Source organism: Phacochoerus africanus, chromosome 1, assembly GCF_016906955.1.
Source record: "Phacochoerus africanus isolate WHEZ1 chromosome 1, ROS_Pafr_v1, whole genome shotgun sequence".
In the NCBI taxonomy this organism is placed as follows: Eukaryota; Metazoa; Chordata; class Mammalia; order Artiodactyla; family Suidae; genus Phacochoerus; species Phacochoerus africanus.
Window position 1 is genome coordinate 24,889,484 of NC_062544.1, and position 17,517 is coordinate 24,907,000.

The 17,517-nt window shown below is 45.9% G+C and overlaps 1 protein-coding gene across 1 annotated transcript in view; it reads right to left on the reverse strand.

Annotated features, from left to right (window-relative positions):
* The window catches only part of SLIT3 (slit guidance ligand 3), a 670,365-nt gene that overhangs the window by 175,616 nt on the left and 477,232 nt on the right, over nt 1-17,517 (reverse strand). The window contains exon 6 of the mRNA XM_047784155.1: nt 11,156-11,227. Coding sequence (XP_047640111.1) covers nt 11,156-11,227 — 72 coding nt within the window. The remainder of the gene's footprint in view (nt 1-11,155; nt 11,228-17,517) is intronic.

Consider the following 17,517-nt stretch of genomic DNA (forward strand, 5'->3'; position numbering starts at 1 on the left):
CACTGAGCAAGGCGTGGGATCAAACCTGAGTCCTCATGGATGCTAGTAAGATTCGCTTCCGCTGAGCCACGACAGGAACTCCCTAAGGGGGTCTCTTTCTCTTCAAATGGAGTGGTGGGACCAGTTGACCTCTGGTCTTTGCAGCCCACAGTTCCACTCTCTGATTCCACCTGGGCTGCTGCTGGCTCTAAAAAGGCATTCCTGGAATGGGAATAGTTTTCCAGAAGGCAGTGGAAGGGATGGTGGATGCCCAGATCTGTCCAGGTCTGCATAAAGACGGGACACCTGGCCAAACTAGGAAAGATGGAGCCAGCCCCTGCGGTGCAGCATTTGGAAATAGTTGCATGGGGTCGGCTCCTTTTTCCTTCTCTCTTTATGCAGATATCAGGCTCAGCTTCAGTAGGGTTAATGGGCTTACTTTCCTAACCGCCTGCTGTATCTTCAGCTTCAGTATGGAGAAGGGACGGGTCTAGACATGGGAACGATTTCCCTACCCAGCTGATTTTGTGGAAGTCATCTGCAGAGCTCCGAGAAGTGAATAATTGGGATCAAGGAACGAATTCATGCAGAGAGGGTTTCACTTTGAGGGGAGACAGTTTTAATAACGATACTCCTGGATTTCAGTGCGAATGGGTCTTTTGGGGGTATAAGATCAAGATGTTTAAATGAAAAGAGAGAAAGGGCTGAGCGCATGGCGAGGGGAGTGGCAGATATTTCAAAGTATTTAGCTTCAGAAAATACGCTATTTCAACACTGTGCTTATTAATAGATGCGAAAGGCTCTAGCATTTAGGGGAGGGCAGGCCGGAAAGCAGGTGGGAGCTACAGAGATTTGCAGGGAGCATGCCCTGTCCAAATGCAGCACTTGCCCCGCAGCTCTAAACTAAACCTGCACTATCTGATGAGGTAGCCACGAGCTGTATGTGGCAAATTCGAGTTTAAATCAATTAAAATTAGATAAGACTAAGCATTTAGTTTCTCACCAGCCACATTGCAAGTTCTCAAGAGCCACATGTGATTAGCGGCTATTAGATTGGACAGCTCAGAGAAGAAGCATTTCCTTCATCACAGAACGTCCTGTCAAAGCTGGTCTACACCATCACAGCCACATGTCAACCTAGGGCTGCCTCGGCTTCTACGTAACCAAGGGAGACTGACATCATACACTTTTCAATAAGATGATCTCAGATTTAAGAGCTGACAACGAATTCTATTTTTTTTTTAAACACTGGAAAGACCAAAAAAAAAAAAATTAAAAAATGAAGCCTCACATCTGCAGGTTTCATCCAACCACTGGATAAAATAGAGTTGATAGTTGGGGGTCCTCTGATTTAGTTGTAAGTCAAGAGAATGGGCTCTCTACAGCTTCTCTATGGTGAGTCCAAATACAGCCTTAGAGAAACAGGACCCTTTTCCCCTTTATCCCTCCTCCTCACCATCCCTTGTTCGTGAGTGCCTTCAAAGATAGGACAGGAAAGCTTGCAGAAAGGTAAAATGATGCTCTGCTCTGCGCCTTCCCCACGCTCTCCTCTCCTCCATGAAGCCAACTGATAGGAGGGATCAATTTCCTTCTTGAGTTCCTAGGATCTTGGCTTTTGGGACCCCGTTCTGTAGAATAATGGACTCTAGGCCATAGGTGAGCCAAGCCATCCAACATTCCACATCCTGAGTGGAAGTGGTAGCATCTGTCATAGGCAGGTTTGGCTCTTCAAGGGGATTCAAGAGCGGATATGGGGCAAGAGGCTAAACATGCTCAAACACTGGTCACCAAAGTCACTGAGGGCAGCTGGGGGATGGATAAAAGGCAGAGTCTGACCATCGGCCCAGGAGCACCTTTTCAAATCAGCATAGATGTGCACTGACCCCCTGACTGCGTTTGGCAACTTGAGGCATTTCTCCTCCAGCCACTTGATGCTGAGAGAAATCCCTCTGGAAGCTTTTTTCCAAGATGCAAAAGTATGGGTGGGACAGAGCAAACCACAGTGTTGCTCCCAAATCCAGTTTGTCCAACCAGAATTTCAGCCCAGAGACCTGGTGGCTGGAGTCCAAAGACCTTGGGCACAGCAAGACTTCCATCACCTGATTCCACCTAAGTGCCACTCACAGGAGATGCTGACAGTAGGTGTCTTGCTGACTCAAAACCCTTCACTATATCCTCTCAACTTAGGAATGAACACCAATGCATTTTCAATTCAGAGGTGAAACTAGCCTTTCGTGAACTGGAACATGAAATAACACATTCTAGTTACTTGGGCTGTTAAAAAGTGCTGCTTATTTAAATGGAAAAGATTATCTTACATTTCAAAGAAATGCTCACTTTTTCCTTAAGCTGATGTTCTCAAAACCAAGCTTGTCATGTTAAGAGCTTGACAATGACCCAGCTTTCATTTGGGGTGGCTAGGAAGGAGGGGCGTGCCTTTATGGAAAACCTAGTCCCCTTCCCAGTACTCTGGGAGCTGAATGGAAGTTCTCGATGCTTTCCGCCAAGTGCAATTTTAATCCTGATTACCCCGACGAATCACAATTTACAGCACAGTACCAAAAAAATCATATTCTGGAGATATTTAAAGACTTTCATTAAGCAATGACAGTTCTATATTCAAAGCTATGTCATTACTAAACACCCTGATTCCGAAGGCTGTTGAGACAAATAAAATGTTTGCATCTCCGGAGACATCCAGGTGAAACATTTTGTAAATAAATGAAAATAAATCTTGCCTCTGTTAGAAAACACCAATTTTCACTGTGGCTCTAAGTTTGTTCATTGTTTTAAAGAAAAAAAAATAAATCACCACTTAGCTAAACGAATAAAAACCCAAAGAAACATGCTGTTTCAGTAAAACACTACATAGTTCGACATTCAAAATAATTCTGGGACAAACACAACCCTGTTCTGTTGAGGACCTGGACATAACAGAGAATCTCGAGAGGCGGGTAGGGTGAGCTTCAAATTCAGTTGATTACAATCGCGATCGGCCTCAGAGGTTCCAGATCCCTCATTCCGAATTTAACCGACAGCGGATTGGTCTGCAGCATCCAAGATCTACCGGAAATGGCATCACCGGATGCAGAAAGCTGGACTGTAATTTCAACTCAATTCGGTTTAAACTGACTACCTACTATGTGTCAGGCTTGTGCAAGGTTTGGGAGATAAGGCAGTGAACACTACAGGGGCATTCTCCAACTTTGGTTTATGAGCATCCTGAGTGAGTACCTTCTATTTGCTAGGCACACACTTGAGATACAGGGCATGATAGATAGATAGATAGATAGATAGATAGATAGATAGATAGATAGATAGATGTCAATTTTCAAAAAGAAAGTCTGTGGTTGCTGAATTATTCTGGGCATTCACTACAGTGAAAAAACTCTCACTAATGCAGTGAAACAATCTCACAAAATTGTTTCTCCGATGTGTATGTTCTGGGATGTATTTTTTTATTATTTATTTATTTATTCATTTATTTATTTATTTTGTAGCAGAGCAGTTAAATGCAGGGGATTTGATCTGAAAGATAATCCCCTTGTTCTTGTCCCTGTCACCCTGGGCAATTTTCTGAGTTTCTGTACGCCTCAGTTTCCTCACTGGTAAATGAGATTACTAAGATCTACCGTGTAAGGGTTGGAGAGGAGTTCCATAAAGGGATGCCCTCTAATATCTTATCACAGTGCCCAGAAGATAGCAGATGCTAAAACATGGAGGCTATAACAGTAATTACAATATTTACAGTAAGGGCAGTCATAGTTGGTATGGTATCATAGCATTACATAGCAATGCATTATTATTTTTATTTGTTAATCAGAGCATCTGGTTTCACACCCAGCAGAAGCTCATTTGAAGTGGAGGATACACCACCACTTGCTTAAGCTCTGGGTTTTCCAAGCTGGACCAACCATGTCTATAAATGTTCCACTACCCAGCACTCAGCACCCTTCAGCCAGACATCCACCTGATCCTAGCAGAGTGAGCACACCCTGAGCTGGCTATTAGGACTTTTGTCAATTTCTTTCCACTGCCTTCTTCTTATACCAGAAAAGGGCTTTCTTTCACATTCACTCTCTGTATCTACAAATAGGGCTCAGGATCGGGCCATGTCATACTTTCCTGGATGTGGTTGAATAAGAACTATGCTACAAGTCTGCGTAATTCCCATCACTGCTTTAACTCTTGACTCTCTAACCGTGGGCTGAGAGGGAGCTCATTACAACAGGCTGATGCTGGAGTCTGGGGAGGAAGAAACAGGGCAGGGGGTGTTCATTTCTTGTTTCTCATCATATGCATACACCCAACTACAAGGGTTTTAAAATCAAAGGGAATTTGGTGGCAAGTTTGGCTCTTGAGAAAGACTTCCCAAAAGATGAGGCATGAGACATCCCTGATGGATTCTGAGATGCCCTTGTTCTGTCTGGGAGTCTTGGACTCCACATCACTTAGTTCTGTCTGTGCATGTCTACTCAACAATCTGGTAAGCTCTCCCCTTCAGAGTTTGATCTGCTGGAGCACCTGCTCATTTAAAAGCTTCACTGTCCCTGGCATCTGGTACTATTCTGACACACAGTGTGTCCTTGCTTCTTGGATGGATTAAAGCAGGGGCTGCCTGGGCTGGCAGGTAACGGAAATGGGAGAAAGTCAATGGGAAAGTGGAGTCTACACACCCCACCTAAGGAGGGTAGGTACTTTACAGCCACGACTGATAGCTGCAATACAGAAATGCAGCCCCAGATTGCCAATGCTTCTGGTTTGCCACAGTCCAAAGTTGGAATTCTGGACTTCTTCAAAAACTACCATCAATTTTCAATAGAAAATATTAACTTCAAATTGTAAAATACACTCTACTGGATTAAAAAAAAAAAAAGGCCTCATCTGGAGTTCCTGCTGTGGTATAGTGTATTAAGAATCCAACTACGGTGCATTGGATGGCTGTGAAGGCAGGGGTTTAATTCCCTGCCCGGTGCGGCAGGTTAAAGGACCAGGTGTTCTGAAGCTGTGGCTGGGATTCGATCATAAAAAAAAGAAAAAAAGAAAAAAACAAAGGAAAAAAAAAAAGGAAACCTCATCTGTGGACACGCTGTAGTCTGTGGTCTCGTTTGCAACCTCTGGTTTCAAGAAAGCTGAAAGCAAAATCAGTCTTTGATTCTGTCATGGACTACAGCTTGCCTTCCCCCAATCTGCTAAATAATATGAAACATTTAATGATGGTTTTTTTGTTTGTTTGTTTTTTGTCTTCTTAGGGCTGCACCTGTGGCATACAGCGCTTCCTAGGCTAGGGGTCGAATCAGAGCTGTAGCCACCAGCCTACACCACAGCCACAGCAAGCCTGGGTCCTTAACCCACCGAGTGAGGCCAGGGATTGAACCTGTGTTCTCATGGTTACTAGTCAGTTTCATTTCCACTGAGCCATGAGGGGAACTCCTAATGATGTGTTTTGAAAGAACTGTTCTGTTTAGGATTCCCAATCTCACCAGGGCATTTCTTTTGAACAGCCTAATTGCCTGGAGGTGCCCACTGTGGGCAAAGAACATAGGGTCAGGGGTTGGGAGTCCCAGATATATCAGTCCTTTGCTACAACCAACTTGCTGTCACCTTTGGCAAATCTCCTAGCCGGGGCTAGGACTAGGGTGAGGGAAGTAGGGCACCCAGGGTACAAATCGTGAGGTGGCATGGGCCACCCTCTAGTCCCGACTCTGCTCTCAATCTCTCTGTGCCTTATCTCAACAATAAGAGGTCATCCTGGAGACAGCTAAGGTCCTTCCAGAGCCAGCTGACGATAATGTCACTGAACTCCCAGATCTGGTAAATGACATAAATGCGAGCGAGGCTTTCAGAACAGCATGCACGGGTTATCTGCAGACCTGTCGGATCTATGTGATATTTGGCCAGTCCCAGTGATTTATCAAGGGCAGACCACTCACTGAAAGCGTTTTCAGGATGTACTCCTGACATCTTTAGCCTGGCATTTGGAGCAGCTTCTCTACTGAACTTGTGATTTGCTGCACGGAGTCAGGAGAAAATGTCTGAGAATCTTGTCTCTTCTCTTGCAATACTATTAGAAACAAATTAAATATTTTATAAACCAGATTTTCTTGTTTTTGTTTCTTTTGTCCACATTTTTTTTTTTTTTTTGCTTTTTAGGGCTGCACCTGTGGCATATGGAGGTTCCTAGGCTAGGGGTCTAATCGGAGGTACAGCTGCCAGCCTACACCAGAGCCACAGCAACGCCAGATCTGAGCCGCATCTTCAACCTGCACCACAGCTCACGGCAACACCAGATCCTTAACCCACTGAGCGAGGCCAGGGATCAAACCCGAAACCTCATGGTTCCTAGTCGGATTCGTTTCCGCTCTACCACGACGGGAACTCCTGTCCACACTCTTAATATTTTTTTCCTTAAATATATATATATATATACACACATTTTTTTTTCTTGACAGAGGATGGCATGCTGGGCAGGGAGGAGCCTGGTAAAATTGGTGAAATGGTGAAATGCATGGCTGTCCTCAGTCTAGCTGGCAGGGGCGAGAAAACCAGGGCTCCAAGTTTCGCCACAAGATTCCCGACCAGCCAAGGAGATGCAGTCTGGGCATGTTCTACTGTGGTTTAAGCACACCTTACTCAGAGGACACCTAGTATGGGAACTGCCAAATATACAGAGCAAGAAAGGAATGGTCCACGATTTGGGTCGCAGAAGGGTGTCTGACTCACGGAAAGCGGGGGTCCTCGGTGAAGCATCTTAAGCTCCATAAAGAAAGCTGGGGCTTTATTTAAGAGAGGGTCTGGAGAGTGGAACCTCCAAACTGTTTGCTGAGTACCAAATCAACTGTGATGAGACGTGAGAATACGTCATCTCTCGGACTAGAGGGTCGGTCAGGGCAGGATGATTTTCTTTGCCCTGCGAGTCTGATTTACCTTCCACTTTGCGGGGACCCGTCCCTGGAAAAAGGGAATGACCACTTCACAAGCTGTGGGAGGCACTGGCATTCTCCTCGGCAGGATGGCGAGTCACCGAGAGCTTGCCTAGACCAGCTCTGGTGGCCAGTTCCTACCACCCTCGGCCACGCTTCAGAGGAGCCAACACTATGGGAAGCTTAGTGACACCATCAGAAAGGCAGCTTGGTAGAAGGGTCGATCACATAGGTTCTGCTGCTTGCTAGTTAAGCAGTTGCTTGGCTTCTCTGACATGGGGATCTCTCTGTAAAAGGAGAGGGGCAGCAACACTTTCACTGGAGGGGTTGTGAGGATGCGAAGAGATAAAGGGTGTGAGATCGCTGCTGGGTACCAGTAACAGCACAATGAACGCCAACTGTTATCACTCGCCTTTCTTTTTCCTCTCTCTCTCTCTCTCTCTCTCTTTTTTTTTTTTGGCCACATCCACGGCATGTGGAAGTTCTGAGGCCAAGGAACGACCCTGTGATACAGCAGTGACCTGAGCCACAGCAGCGACAATGCCAGATCCTTAACCCGCCGAGCCACCAGGGACCTCCAATCACTTGCCTTTCGATTCCTCTGCTGTAGCCGCACAGGAGCCTTGAGGAGCTGCGCCCATGCTGTGCTTTCCTTCTTCCCCCCTTTCCTGGCTATAACTGAAAAGCGGGGTGGCCTTTCTTCTTCGTCTACTACACTCTGTGCTGGACACCCCACTGGCAAAAGTCAAAAATGCGGTTGAGGTGGGCAGCTTAACCCTGCACAATTCCTCCCTCCTGACTCCAGGGGTTCCCACCCGAACGGTTCAATGTTACAGGTGCAATCAACCTCAGCCTCAATGGAAAGAAGTTTTACAGCGTTTCTACCCACAGAAAGGATGGAATAATAGGGTGATTCCGTGTGAAATATTTTCACCAGTAGTTGTGGGTTTTTTGTTTTTTGGTTTTGGGTTTTGTTTTGTTTTTTAGGGCCGCACCCACAGCATATAAAGTTCCCAGGCTAGGGGCTGAATTGAAGCTATAACTGCGGGCCTACACCACAGCCACAGCCACGCAGGATCTGAGTTGCATCTGCCATCTACACCACAGCTCGAGGCAACACCAGATCCTTAACCCACCGAGTGAGGCCAGGGATCGAACCCATGTCCTCATGGATCCTAGCTGGGTTCGTTTCCGCTGTGACGCAACAGGAACTCTGCTCACCAGCAGTTTTTTTTTTTTTTTTTTTTTGTCTTTTGTCTTTTTGTTGTTGTTGTTGTTGCTATTTCTTGGGCCGCTCCCGCGGCATATGGAGGTTCCCAGGCTAGGGGTTGAATCGGAGATGTAGCCACCGGCCTACGCCAGAGCCACAGCAACTCGGGATCCGAGCCTCGTCTGCAACCTACACCACAGCTCACGGCAACGCCGGATCCTTAACCCACTGAGCAAGGGCAGGGACCGAACCCGCGACCTCATGGTTCCTAGTCGGATTCGTTAACCACTGCGCCACGACGGGAACTCCACCAGCAGTTTTTGATTCCCAAAATTTTGAGAGCGTTTCCTTGAGGTAATCAGGAGTTTTCCCCTGTTTTGTACTTCATGCTGGCTAATGTGAGGGAGAAAACACACTTGACATGCTATATTTTGTCTTTTTGATGTGCAGACTTTAAAAGCTTGCAATACTTAAAGAAGACTTTTGTGGGGATAGAATGGTTTGCATGCCTCTCTTTGCCTCTGCCTGTCTCTCTCTGAAGGATTGATTCAGTTACTGTATGAGGCCCTCACTTCGTCCCTGTTTATGATTTCATTGTCAAGTTTCTTTACGGCGCCTAAGTTGTGACTGCCGAGAAGTGGTAGAACTGTCAATGTGCAGATGAGATTTGGAGGTCTGGGCGTGGGGAGGGAGGCGCTTTAAATGAAGATGTCAGCTCCAGCCAATTTCAGAATGGCTCACCATGAAGATGGATGTTTCCAAAGCTGTGCGTCTCTGCTGGAAATTAAAAACCCATGGAATACCTGATTATGATTAATTTTAAGTACTTAGCCATGTGAAGCCAAAGGAGAGTGTCTTTAAAACAAAGCTATTGATCTAGCTTTGTTTGGAATTGAGAAGATCAACTAATCAAATCCTGTGGGCTCTTTACAGTGATGGAGAATGAGAAATTTTTTTTTTTTTTTTATCATAGGCTTCAAGTTTGAGAGACCTGGTGTACTGGATAATATATATACATATATTTTTTACAGAGAGGGGCAGTCCAGTTCTGTCCTGGACAAAGGTCTGATGGAGATGAGGGCATGGTGGGGATAAAGCTAGGGAAGCAGAGGGGACATCATTTAGAGAGTCCCTCCTATGTAGAATCTAAGGCATCTCTTCTTAAAGTTAAGGAAACAGACTCAGGGAAGTCGGGGAGCTGAGCCAAAGCCCCACTTTATCCTAGACCCCACGCCCAGGTATGTCTGCCTGTGCGGGCCCCCCCCCGGACAGCCTTCCCAGTGAGGCGAGATGACACCCCTCCTGGTCGAGAGGGCGAACGTGTGGGCTGCCAGGTCATCACGGCTGTTTTATGGCAGCTGGTAACTTCCATTTCCTGGTCTCTTCCCAGGGCATTTTCTCATCCTTCTCAAGAAGAAGGTGATAGGCTCCTAGCAGCCCTTTCTACAGAGGTTTTTTTGCAGGCAGGGAAAATCACGCCTACCCTTCTCAGCTCCAGCCTCTTGATAAGAGGAGTCCTGGGTTACTAAATTTGGGCTGGCATTCTTTCTCTCCTTAGCAGACACGCCTTTGGTGCCGGTTCCAGGGTCAGAGTTTGGGTGAGGAGCAATCATCCATCTTAGGAATGACAACCTGACCTCTCTGGCGGTGGGTCCTGCCTTTTCTGTACCAGGGATTCTCGGCTTGCCTCCGATTTCCAGCAGCTTGCAGCATCAGCACCCCCTGTGATTTCCCGTGATTCCTCTTGGAATCACCTTCCTCTCTCTCTCACAACGTGGAGAGGATGCCTCCAACCCGTTGCTACTGTCCGCAGGGCCAGGTGAAGAGGAAGGTGGGAGGAGGACCTTCCCTTATGGACAAAGGGACATTTTAACGTAGTCATTCATTCATATGTTTGACATTCATTCATTCTTCTGTAACCTGGTGACGATGTAATTTTTTTATTTTCAGGGGGATGCTCGACACATCTCACCCTTATCATGGTGGCTAGAACTGTACCCTAAGAATCCTTTTGAGAATCAAGCAGTTACAGAACTTGGAAAGGGGACGTCACACCCAAGATAGAGCAACCAGCCCCTTCATTTTCCAAATGAGAAAACTGAGGCGCCAAGCATGGAAGAGACTTGCCCAAGGTCACACAGCTAAGCGCGGGGCCGAGTCAGGACTGAACCACACATCTCCCAATGCACGTTCTGCCAGGCTTTACTGCCTTCCTCTCCAGGCTCCCCCAAGTCGGGGACAGCTGGAAGTGTAGTTTTGGGGGAGAACAATCCAAAGGTTTTCTTACACAATTCAGTTTTAGTTGGAATGACCCCAGGATGACTCCTAGCCGACTCTCCCCCTGGAAATCAGGTTTCCTTAGCTACACCCATTTGAAAAATCCGGAACACAGAAGGGCAGCTACACATTTTTCCTAGAAGCGGTACCCAGGGTGGGGTGGTCTTCTGGGGAGGGGTCCCCCTCCTCTCATCCTCTCCCCAGCCCCATCACTTTAAGGTTACTGCTTAAACTTTGGATTTAAACCTGAGATGAGAACCCAGGAGCAACGGGCACGGCTGGACTTTACCAGGCTGCTTGGCATTCCCCCCCCCCCAGTCCTGTGCCAAAGTCCCTTTCTGATTCTGGGTGATCCAGCCGACCCCCTGGTGTCACCCTTTCTCATCTCTCGGACCTGTAACCTGTCTCTCCTTAAGCCCGCACTCTCCCTGGATGCTCGGGCAGGTGCCAGGGGTCTACCCCAGCCCATCTGGTTCACCCAGCAACAAACACGGCGGGAGCATGGGGGGGGGGGAAGAAGGGACTCAATAGAGACTTAATTAGCAGGAACCCCAGTTTGTGGGAGGTGAGAAATCACACTTTGCTGCCGGCAAACACTTTGGCCAAGGTGAGCCGGAGGGATCCCCCGGTTCCCAGTTGTCACGGCACTGCAGCAGAAGACACAGAAATGCATCCCCGCGGACCCCCCCCAGCACACACACTCCCCCTGTCTCCTCCTCACCCGGACACACACGCACACAAGGCAGCGATCGCAAAACCAACTCACAGGATCTCCAGATCACGCAGCGCTCGGAAGGCTCCATCTTCAATGCAGCTGATGTGGTTGTTGTCCAGTTGCCTGTGGAAAAGCAAGGGGGAGAGCGTGAAGGCTGAGCGGGGGCCGCGCCGAGGAGCCGGGGCGGCCCTGGCCGGGCGTCCCTGGTCCCCGGAGCGCCTGTCCCTCCACCCCCGCCGGCTCTGCTCGTCCCCGCCAGGAGCTCGCGCAGAGCCAGGCTGTCTGCCACGCTGCTGCTGTCTCTCCGCTCTGACTGTCTGAGGCAACTACACAGACGAGCGCACCAAAGGCTGTCAGGTCTCAGTAAATATTAATTGCGCATTTTTTTTTTTTTTTTTTTTAGGCAGAAGGGAGTAATTTCATTACATTAGGGCATCCAATCCATTACGAGCTCTTACCGTCATGGCACTGAAACAATTTCATTAAGCTAAAGGCCTGTAAATCATTGGAGGTCACTGCTCTGCCCTCCGTGACCTCCCAGAATGCTTTTTTTCCCTCTCTCCCTCTGCCTGTCTGCCTTTTACTGGAAGTTGCAGTCTTCTGCTCTGACACAGTGCTAAATCTCGAGGCTTTATCTGCCCAAGAGCGGCGAGGGTGCATGGGGAATATACCAATTCCAAATTAGACTCAACTAATCTAATTTTATAGTCTTTTTATTATTCTAAGCACCAAATGTCTGTGGTGGTTTGATGCCTCCGTGCTTTGTTAGGGGCCCATCTGGTAGGTCATTCGATTGAAGCATTTTCCAACTAAATACAGATTCCCTCAAACTGCACCAGTCATCATCAACATTAAAGAAATTCATTGATGGAAGCGTTCCTGATGGGGGAGGGAAAAAAAAAAAGGAATATTGTTATGGCCTTAAAGATGTACCACTTAAATTTAAATTGGGGAGAATTAAAAGCACCTATTTCAGGACTTTTTCTTTTCTTTTTTTTTTCTTATTTCCCTTTCCTTCTTATAAGCATGAAAATCATGATTTTTCAAAAAGACACCTCGACTAATGTACATTCTGGTGAGGGGCTGAGGTTATTTTCCGTGAGGGGTAACAAGCAGACACTGTTATCTCAAATCAAAATACGCCTCTTGTGTAAGTCAGGATACCACGACCACACCCCAACTTACATGTCATCTCTTTTACATATATAGGTCTGTCTGTCTATCTATGTATCTATTTATAATACATATATATAGTATATATACACATGCATCTATTATATATTTGTAGTACATATATAGTATATATACATCTATGGTATATACATACCTCATTTAATTAAAAAATGCATTATACAGAAACTGGTTATTACCACCAGACTACTATATTTTGTGCACAGAACACACTGTAATCTTTGTGGGGAGACAGCCAGAGAAGCACGGCTGTGTTGCAAAACTCCCCTCTAGACTCCCTTTTGCTCTCTTTTGTCTCAGATAAAACCAGCCCTTCTTAGGTGGAAGGCTCTCCTGATGCTGGAATTTTTACTTGAAACTTGCGCTGATCTATCCCAAGACAATTCTCCGCAGAAGGTGTGTCGAAACTGCCTCTGGTAGCTCCCTTGGAGCATTTTATACTCTGTTGAAGGAAGGTGGTATTGCAATTAAAATCCTGTTATCACGGAAAAAATATATAGAGGCAGGATTGCACAAATGCGCATGAATGAAATCCGTACAGAGTGATATGTGCATCAGAGCAGATGGGCCCTGCCACCGTCTCATGGGAAAGAGAATCATCTCAAAAGACGCTCCCAAAACAACACACTAAGATGCTCAGAATGTAAGCATAAGCAGGAAATAGGTACCCCAAGAAGCACTCTGTAGGTGGACGAAATTCTACGTCTAGGGTTCAAAGTTCTTGCTGACGCTGACTCACACGGGATCTCAGAGTTCCTGCTACCCCGAATTCTTCCCAAGCCTCGATTAATGGGAGTTTACCGAGTGTCCTTTTCGTAGATTTCCGGGAAGCGTTGGGGCTGCTGATTCCCCGCAGAGGTTCTATTAAGGCAGCCTAGTACTACTGCCCAGCTTCTAGATTTATCATCAGTTAAAGGGCCAATGAATCAACAACGCCTGGCCCACGCCAAGGCCACCAAACCTTACCAAGCAGAAATGCAGTGGAGTTGGCTTTGGCTCCAAGCAACTGTTTCATGAACGTGCTGAATTCGGCAAAAAACGGCACTGTTCCCCTATATAGAAAAGTATCTACCTCATCAAACTGGGAAGTCTGGGGTGGCGTGTAGAGATGGCTGTTTGTGACGCATCTGCTTTCGTGCAGACATTTTGGAGAGGTCCTGGCTATTAGAATATTATTTATTTGCTGGGATGTTTGCAGCAGTTGCTGTGACTTTTCTTTATGAGAGCACCAGAAACCAAAGAGGCTACTCTAAATGCACAGAATTTTAGGTGGAAAGAATGCAACTTGCGGGGGAGAAGAAACGCACAGAAGGAAGAGAAAAAAAAATGAAGTGGTAGAAAGAAATTTAAAAGGGTATGGGAAAAGTTGAAATGGGCAAAAGATTGAAAAAAAGAAAAAATCCCATCAGGGTCCTGCAACTTTGGATCTAGAGAGGTGGGGACAAAGGGTCTCTGAGAAGGCTCTGCTCACTTTAAGGTTAAAAGCAGACATGTCTAGTATGTTATCAATTATGTGATGTTTAAATAGTTTCAGCAGGTGGCACAGGTTGACACCTAGCTGTTCATTAGTAATGAGGAAAACGAAGCTTTAATATAAGCATCTCTGTGGATGTATTCCATAGAGTATTTTGGAACATACGAAATGTATCAAAATTTAAAATATTTATGCTGAAGTGTGCTTTTCTATAAGACATTTATTATAACCACGGTTGTCTCCTTTCATTCTAGCCACAGATAAACAGTCTCCCCGCCTTGGTAGTCAGTCAGTCCCCAGAGGCATCATTCATGATGGAAGTCTGTGGGATAAAGGCTTGCGCGGTCCTGTCGGGCAAACAAAAACCTGAGTCACTTCCCTTCCCCGCTGTCACACCTCCATGGCACTGAGCATCGGTGTTCGCAAAACACTCATTCATTGTAAACAAGCGAGGTCCCTAAAACAAAGTAAATACACACCTTGGTTCAGATGAGCTTTTTTTTTTTTTTTCCTTCCAAAATTACATCCCAGACACATACAAGTTAGGCCTGAAGCACAGGAGACAGGCAGCGAAATAAAGGAAATGCAGCATCTTTTTGGGGGTGCTGGAAAGGAGTGCTAGCTATGAGACACACAGAGAAGCTTCCAGAGTTAAGGCCAGTGCATTTGACTTAGCAGTTTGCTTCCGGGGGTTGATGGAGGCCGCCAATGCGCGTTCTAAGCGCTCAGGTCACAGGTCCATTTCGTGTCTTTGAAAGGACTCCTTTATAAGATCTTATCAAAAGCAAATCAAAAAAGCCCATTGCCCGCTCCACATGAAACCCCGTTATTCAGGAGGCAGGTGCAAAAGGAACTTCGGAAAAGGGTGCACTAAGAACTCAGCTGTGGAATCTGCCTGGTAGCCTTCTTTCTATTCTTCCTTGGCCGTGAGAAGTGTGTTTTGCACTGCTACAGAATCCTTTCCTCTCGCCACACAGAATAACCTGCCCCGGTGCCCAGCATAGTGCCAGCGACTTCCCGGCTGGTCACCTCTGGCTGCAGGATGAATCCCTTGAGTGCAAGTGTGGCAGGGCTGGCCTCAAACTACCTGCACGAAAGCTACCCACGGCCCCACCGCTAACGTGAGTGAGGACAGAGCATTCCTTTCCTGAGCTCATGGGGGCTGCCTTTCGGCCGCAGAGATCTCTGCTAGCGAGCATCTGGGGAGGCCACTTGGAAGAAAGGGAGATTTCCAGGGGCACAGTGTGACAATGAGGAGCCCGACGGCAGCGGGTCAAGGGAAGGTTGGCTGAGTTTTTGGGGAGGCGACTTTTACCGTGGTTTTACTTTATACAGAAGACTCAATGTGATTTTTCACTCTCCTGCCTATGAATGAGGCGAGAAGCCCCCAAATGTTCACGATATTAAATTAAATGCTCTAATTTCCCTGGGCAGCTCCGATTTTGACAAACAATGTGAGTGCTGAAACGATACCAGAGTTCATTTAGAAAGGAATCCTGAGACAAGAACTCAACGCGGACTCCCCGAGAGGAGCTTTCTGACTTCTGTATTTTTATACTCTGAGAATATAAACAAGTCAGAAAGGAAAGCCAGCATGAGTGAGGACTTAAAATAATCTCCACAAACAGCAGACAGGCAGAGAGTGCTTTTGTCAGAATTCCCATTTGCAAGCGTAGTATTATCACCATTCATCTCTTCCCATCACAATTTCAAATTTCATAATTGAAGCGGGAGAGAAATATTTTTGCGGTTCTGAAAAAACGAAAAGAAGCATATCTCAATCCTCAAAAAGGGGCTTTAAAAAGAACTGATTACAATATGAAGAGCCATCTACCTATCATCCCCCGACACTCCCCCCCCAGCCCCGCCACCAGCACCACCAGCAGCACACAACAACAAAAGAAAAAAGAAAATTTCATGACTTCAATGATGCATTTGAGACTCCATGAGGAATACCTTGGGAACAGATATCTCCAGAAACAGGCTATGGTGAGCTGCAAGAAAAGAAGAATTCCCAACTAGTTACCTAGATGCAAGATCTACACACCAGGATACAGCTACCCCGATGTTCACTTCTCATCCTGGCGTTCTGAGCGCCCCAGTGTCTCAGCCCACGCATGGTTCACTTAGCCTCAAGGCACTGTCACTCCGGGGCCCCAAATCCAGCTGCAGTGCTTTGCTCTAGGACTGCAGCTCCAATGGCTACAGTCCTCCTCCTGCTAAATGGGAGAGGTAGTTAAGGTTTAGCCTCTTTAGAGTTAGTCAAACAGTTTGTTAATTTCTGAGCAAAAGTACATGAAATGCACAAGATAAGGGCAAGGACTTCCTCATGAGATTCACAAGGAAAGCCTTAGGGAAACTGAAAGCAAGTCTACAGTCTCAGAATTCAACAAATGACCCTACAAGACCAGTTGAATATTATTAGATGCTCACACTGTCTGAGGTACCCAGGATATAGAATGAAGTGTGAGATATCCTTTGAAAACATTTGGGAGGTTACCTCCTGTGGTTTTTACATCTCCATTATCATAAAAGAATTCTAAAAACTGATCTGAATTCATTTTTGATGAAACAGATATGTTCCAACATACACATATGCAAAGAGTGTTTCTTTTTCTACACCAAGGAGAAACAGAATGTTGCAACTTTTAAAAGATGAAACAAAACAAAAACACACTAAACCCCGAGGAATCCCTGCTTTCTTAAAACATGCCCGATGACAAAACACGAAGTACAGCCTTGACCTGCTACTCCTTTTCTCCCCGTTATCCAATTGCCCTTTAAGGGAAAAAAAGAAATCTAGTAGTGCTTCTGAAGGTTGTTTTATATGACAGTTTAACATTCTAAAAAAAAAATCATTATTGAAGAGGAAATTATTGAAGCATCTGTCTTCTGCTGGCTGGGGCCTTCGAAAGACAAAAAATAAAAACAAAGCTCAAGGTTATTGTCAGTGGCAAAAGGAAAAAAATCGTGTTGAAAAGAAACGCATACACTTCATATAATGGAGAACTGGTCACACTTTGTAGGCAAATCAAACACTTGATCCAAGCCCACAGTCTGCTAATGAATTGTCAGTACCTCTCATCATTAAGGAGCTACTGTGATTTCGCATGAAAACAACATCTCAAATGAACAAAAAGAAGTGAATCTATTATTTTGCACATTTTGTACACTTGTCCACCAGACCCAAGAACACATGCAGGTAGATATGTTTACCGATCCATGAATTATTTATGTATCCACAAAGATTCTCATCTATAGGACTGACAACTTTATGCCTATTTTTTCCTACATAATAATGTATACTAACTCCCTACTGTATGCATGAAATGCGAATATATATATTATAGATAAAGTGATACTGACCTCCGAAATTTAACATGCCTGCATCTAGTCATATTATAGGGCTATTTAGAGAATTAAGTGATTGTTAGCATTCCAAAACAATGAACCCAACCTACTTTGCAAAGGACAGAGTCCTAGGTTAATTAAGCTCTCTGATCAGAACACCTCCCTAGAACTTGGTTAAGACCTGAAGCATCAACCAAGCAGCGTTATGCATCCTCTGCCTCACCGATAGCCTAACACCTTTTATTTGGTGTATATCATATGGCTTTTCCACATAGGCACCTTCTCAGTAGCAGAATAACTGCATCCACCCCAGTAGATGCTCTCAAAAGCAAGCTCTGCAATCATGCAAGTACAGATGATGGATTAGCACCAAAGAGGCACGCCAGGCCTTGGAGAA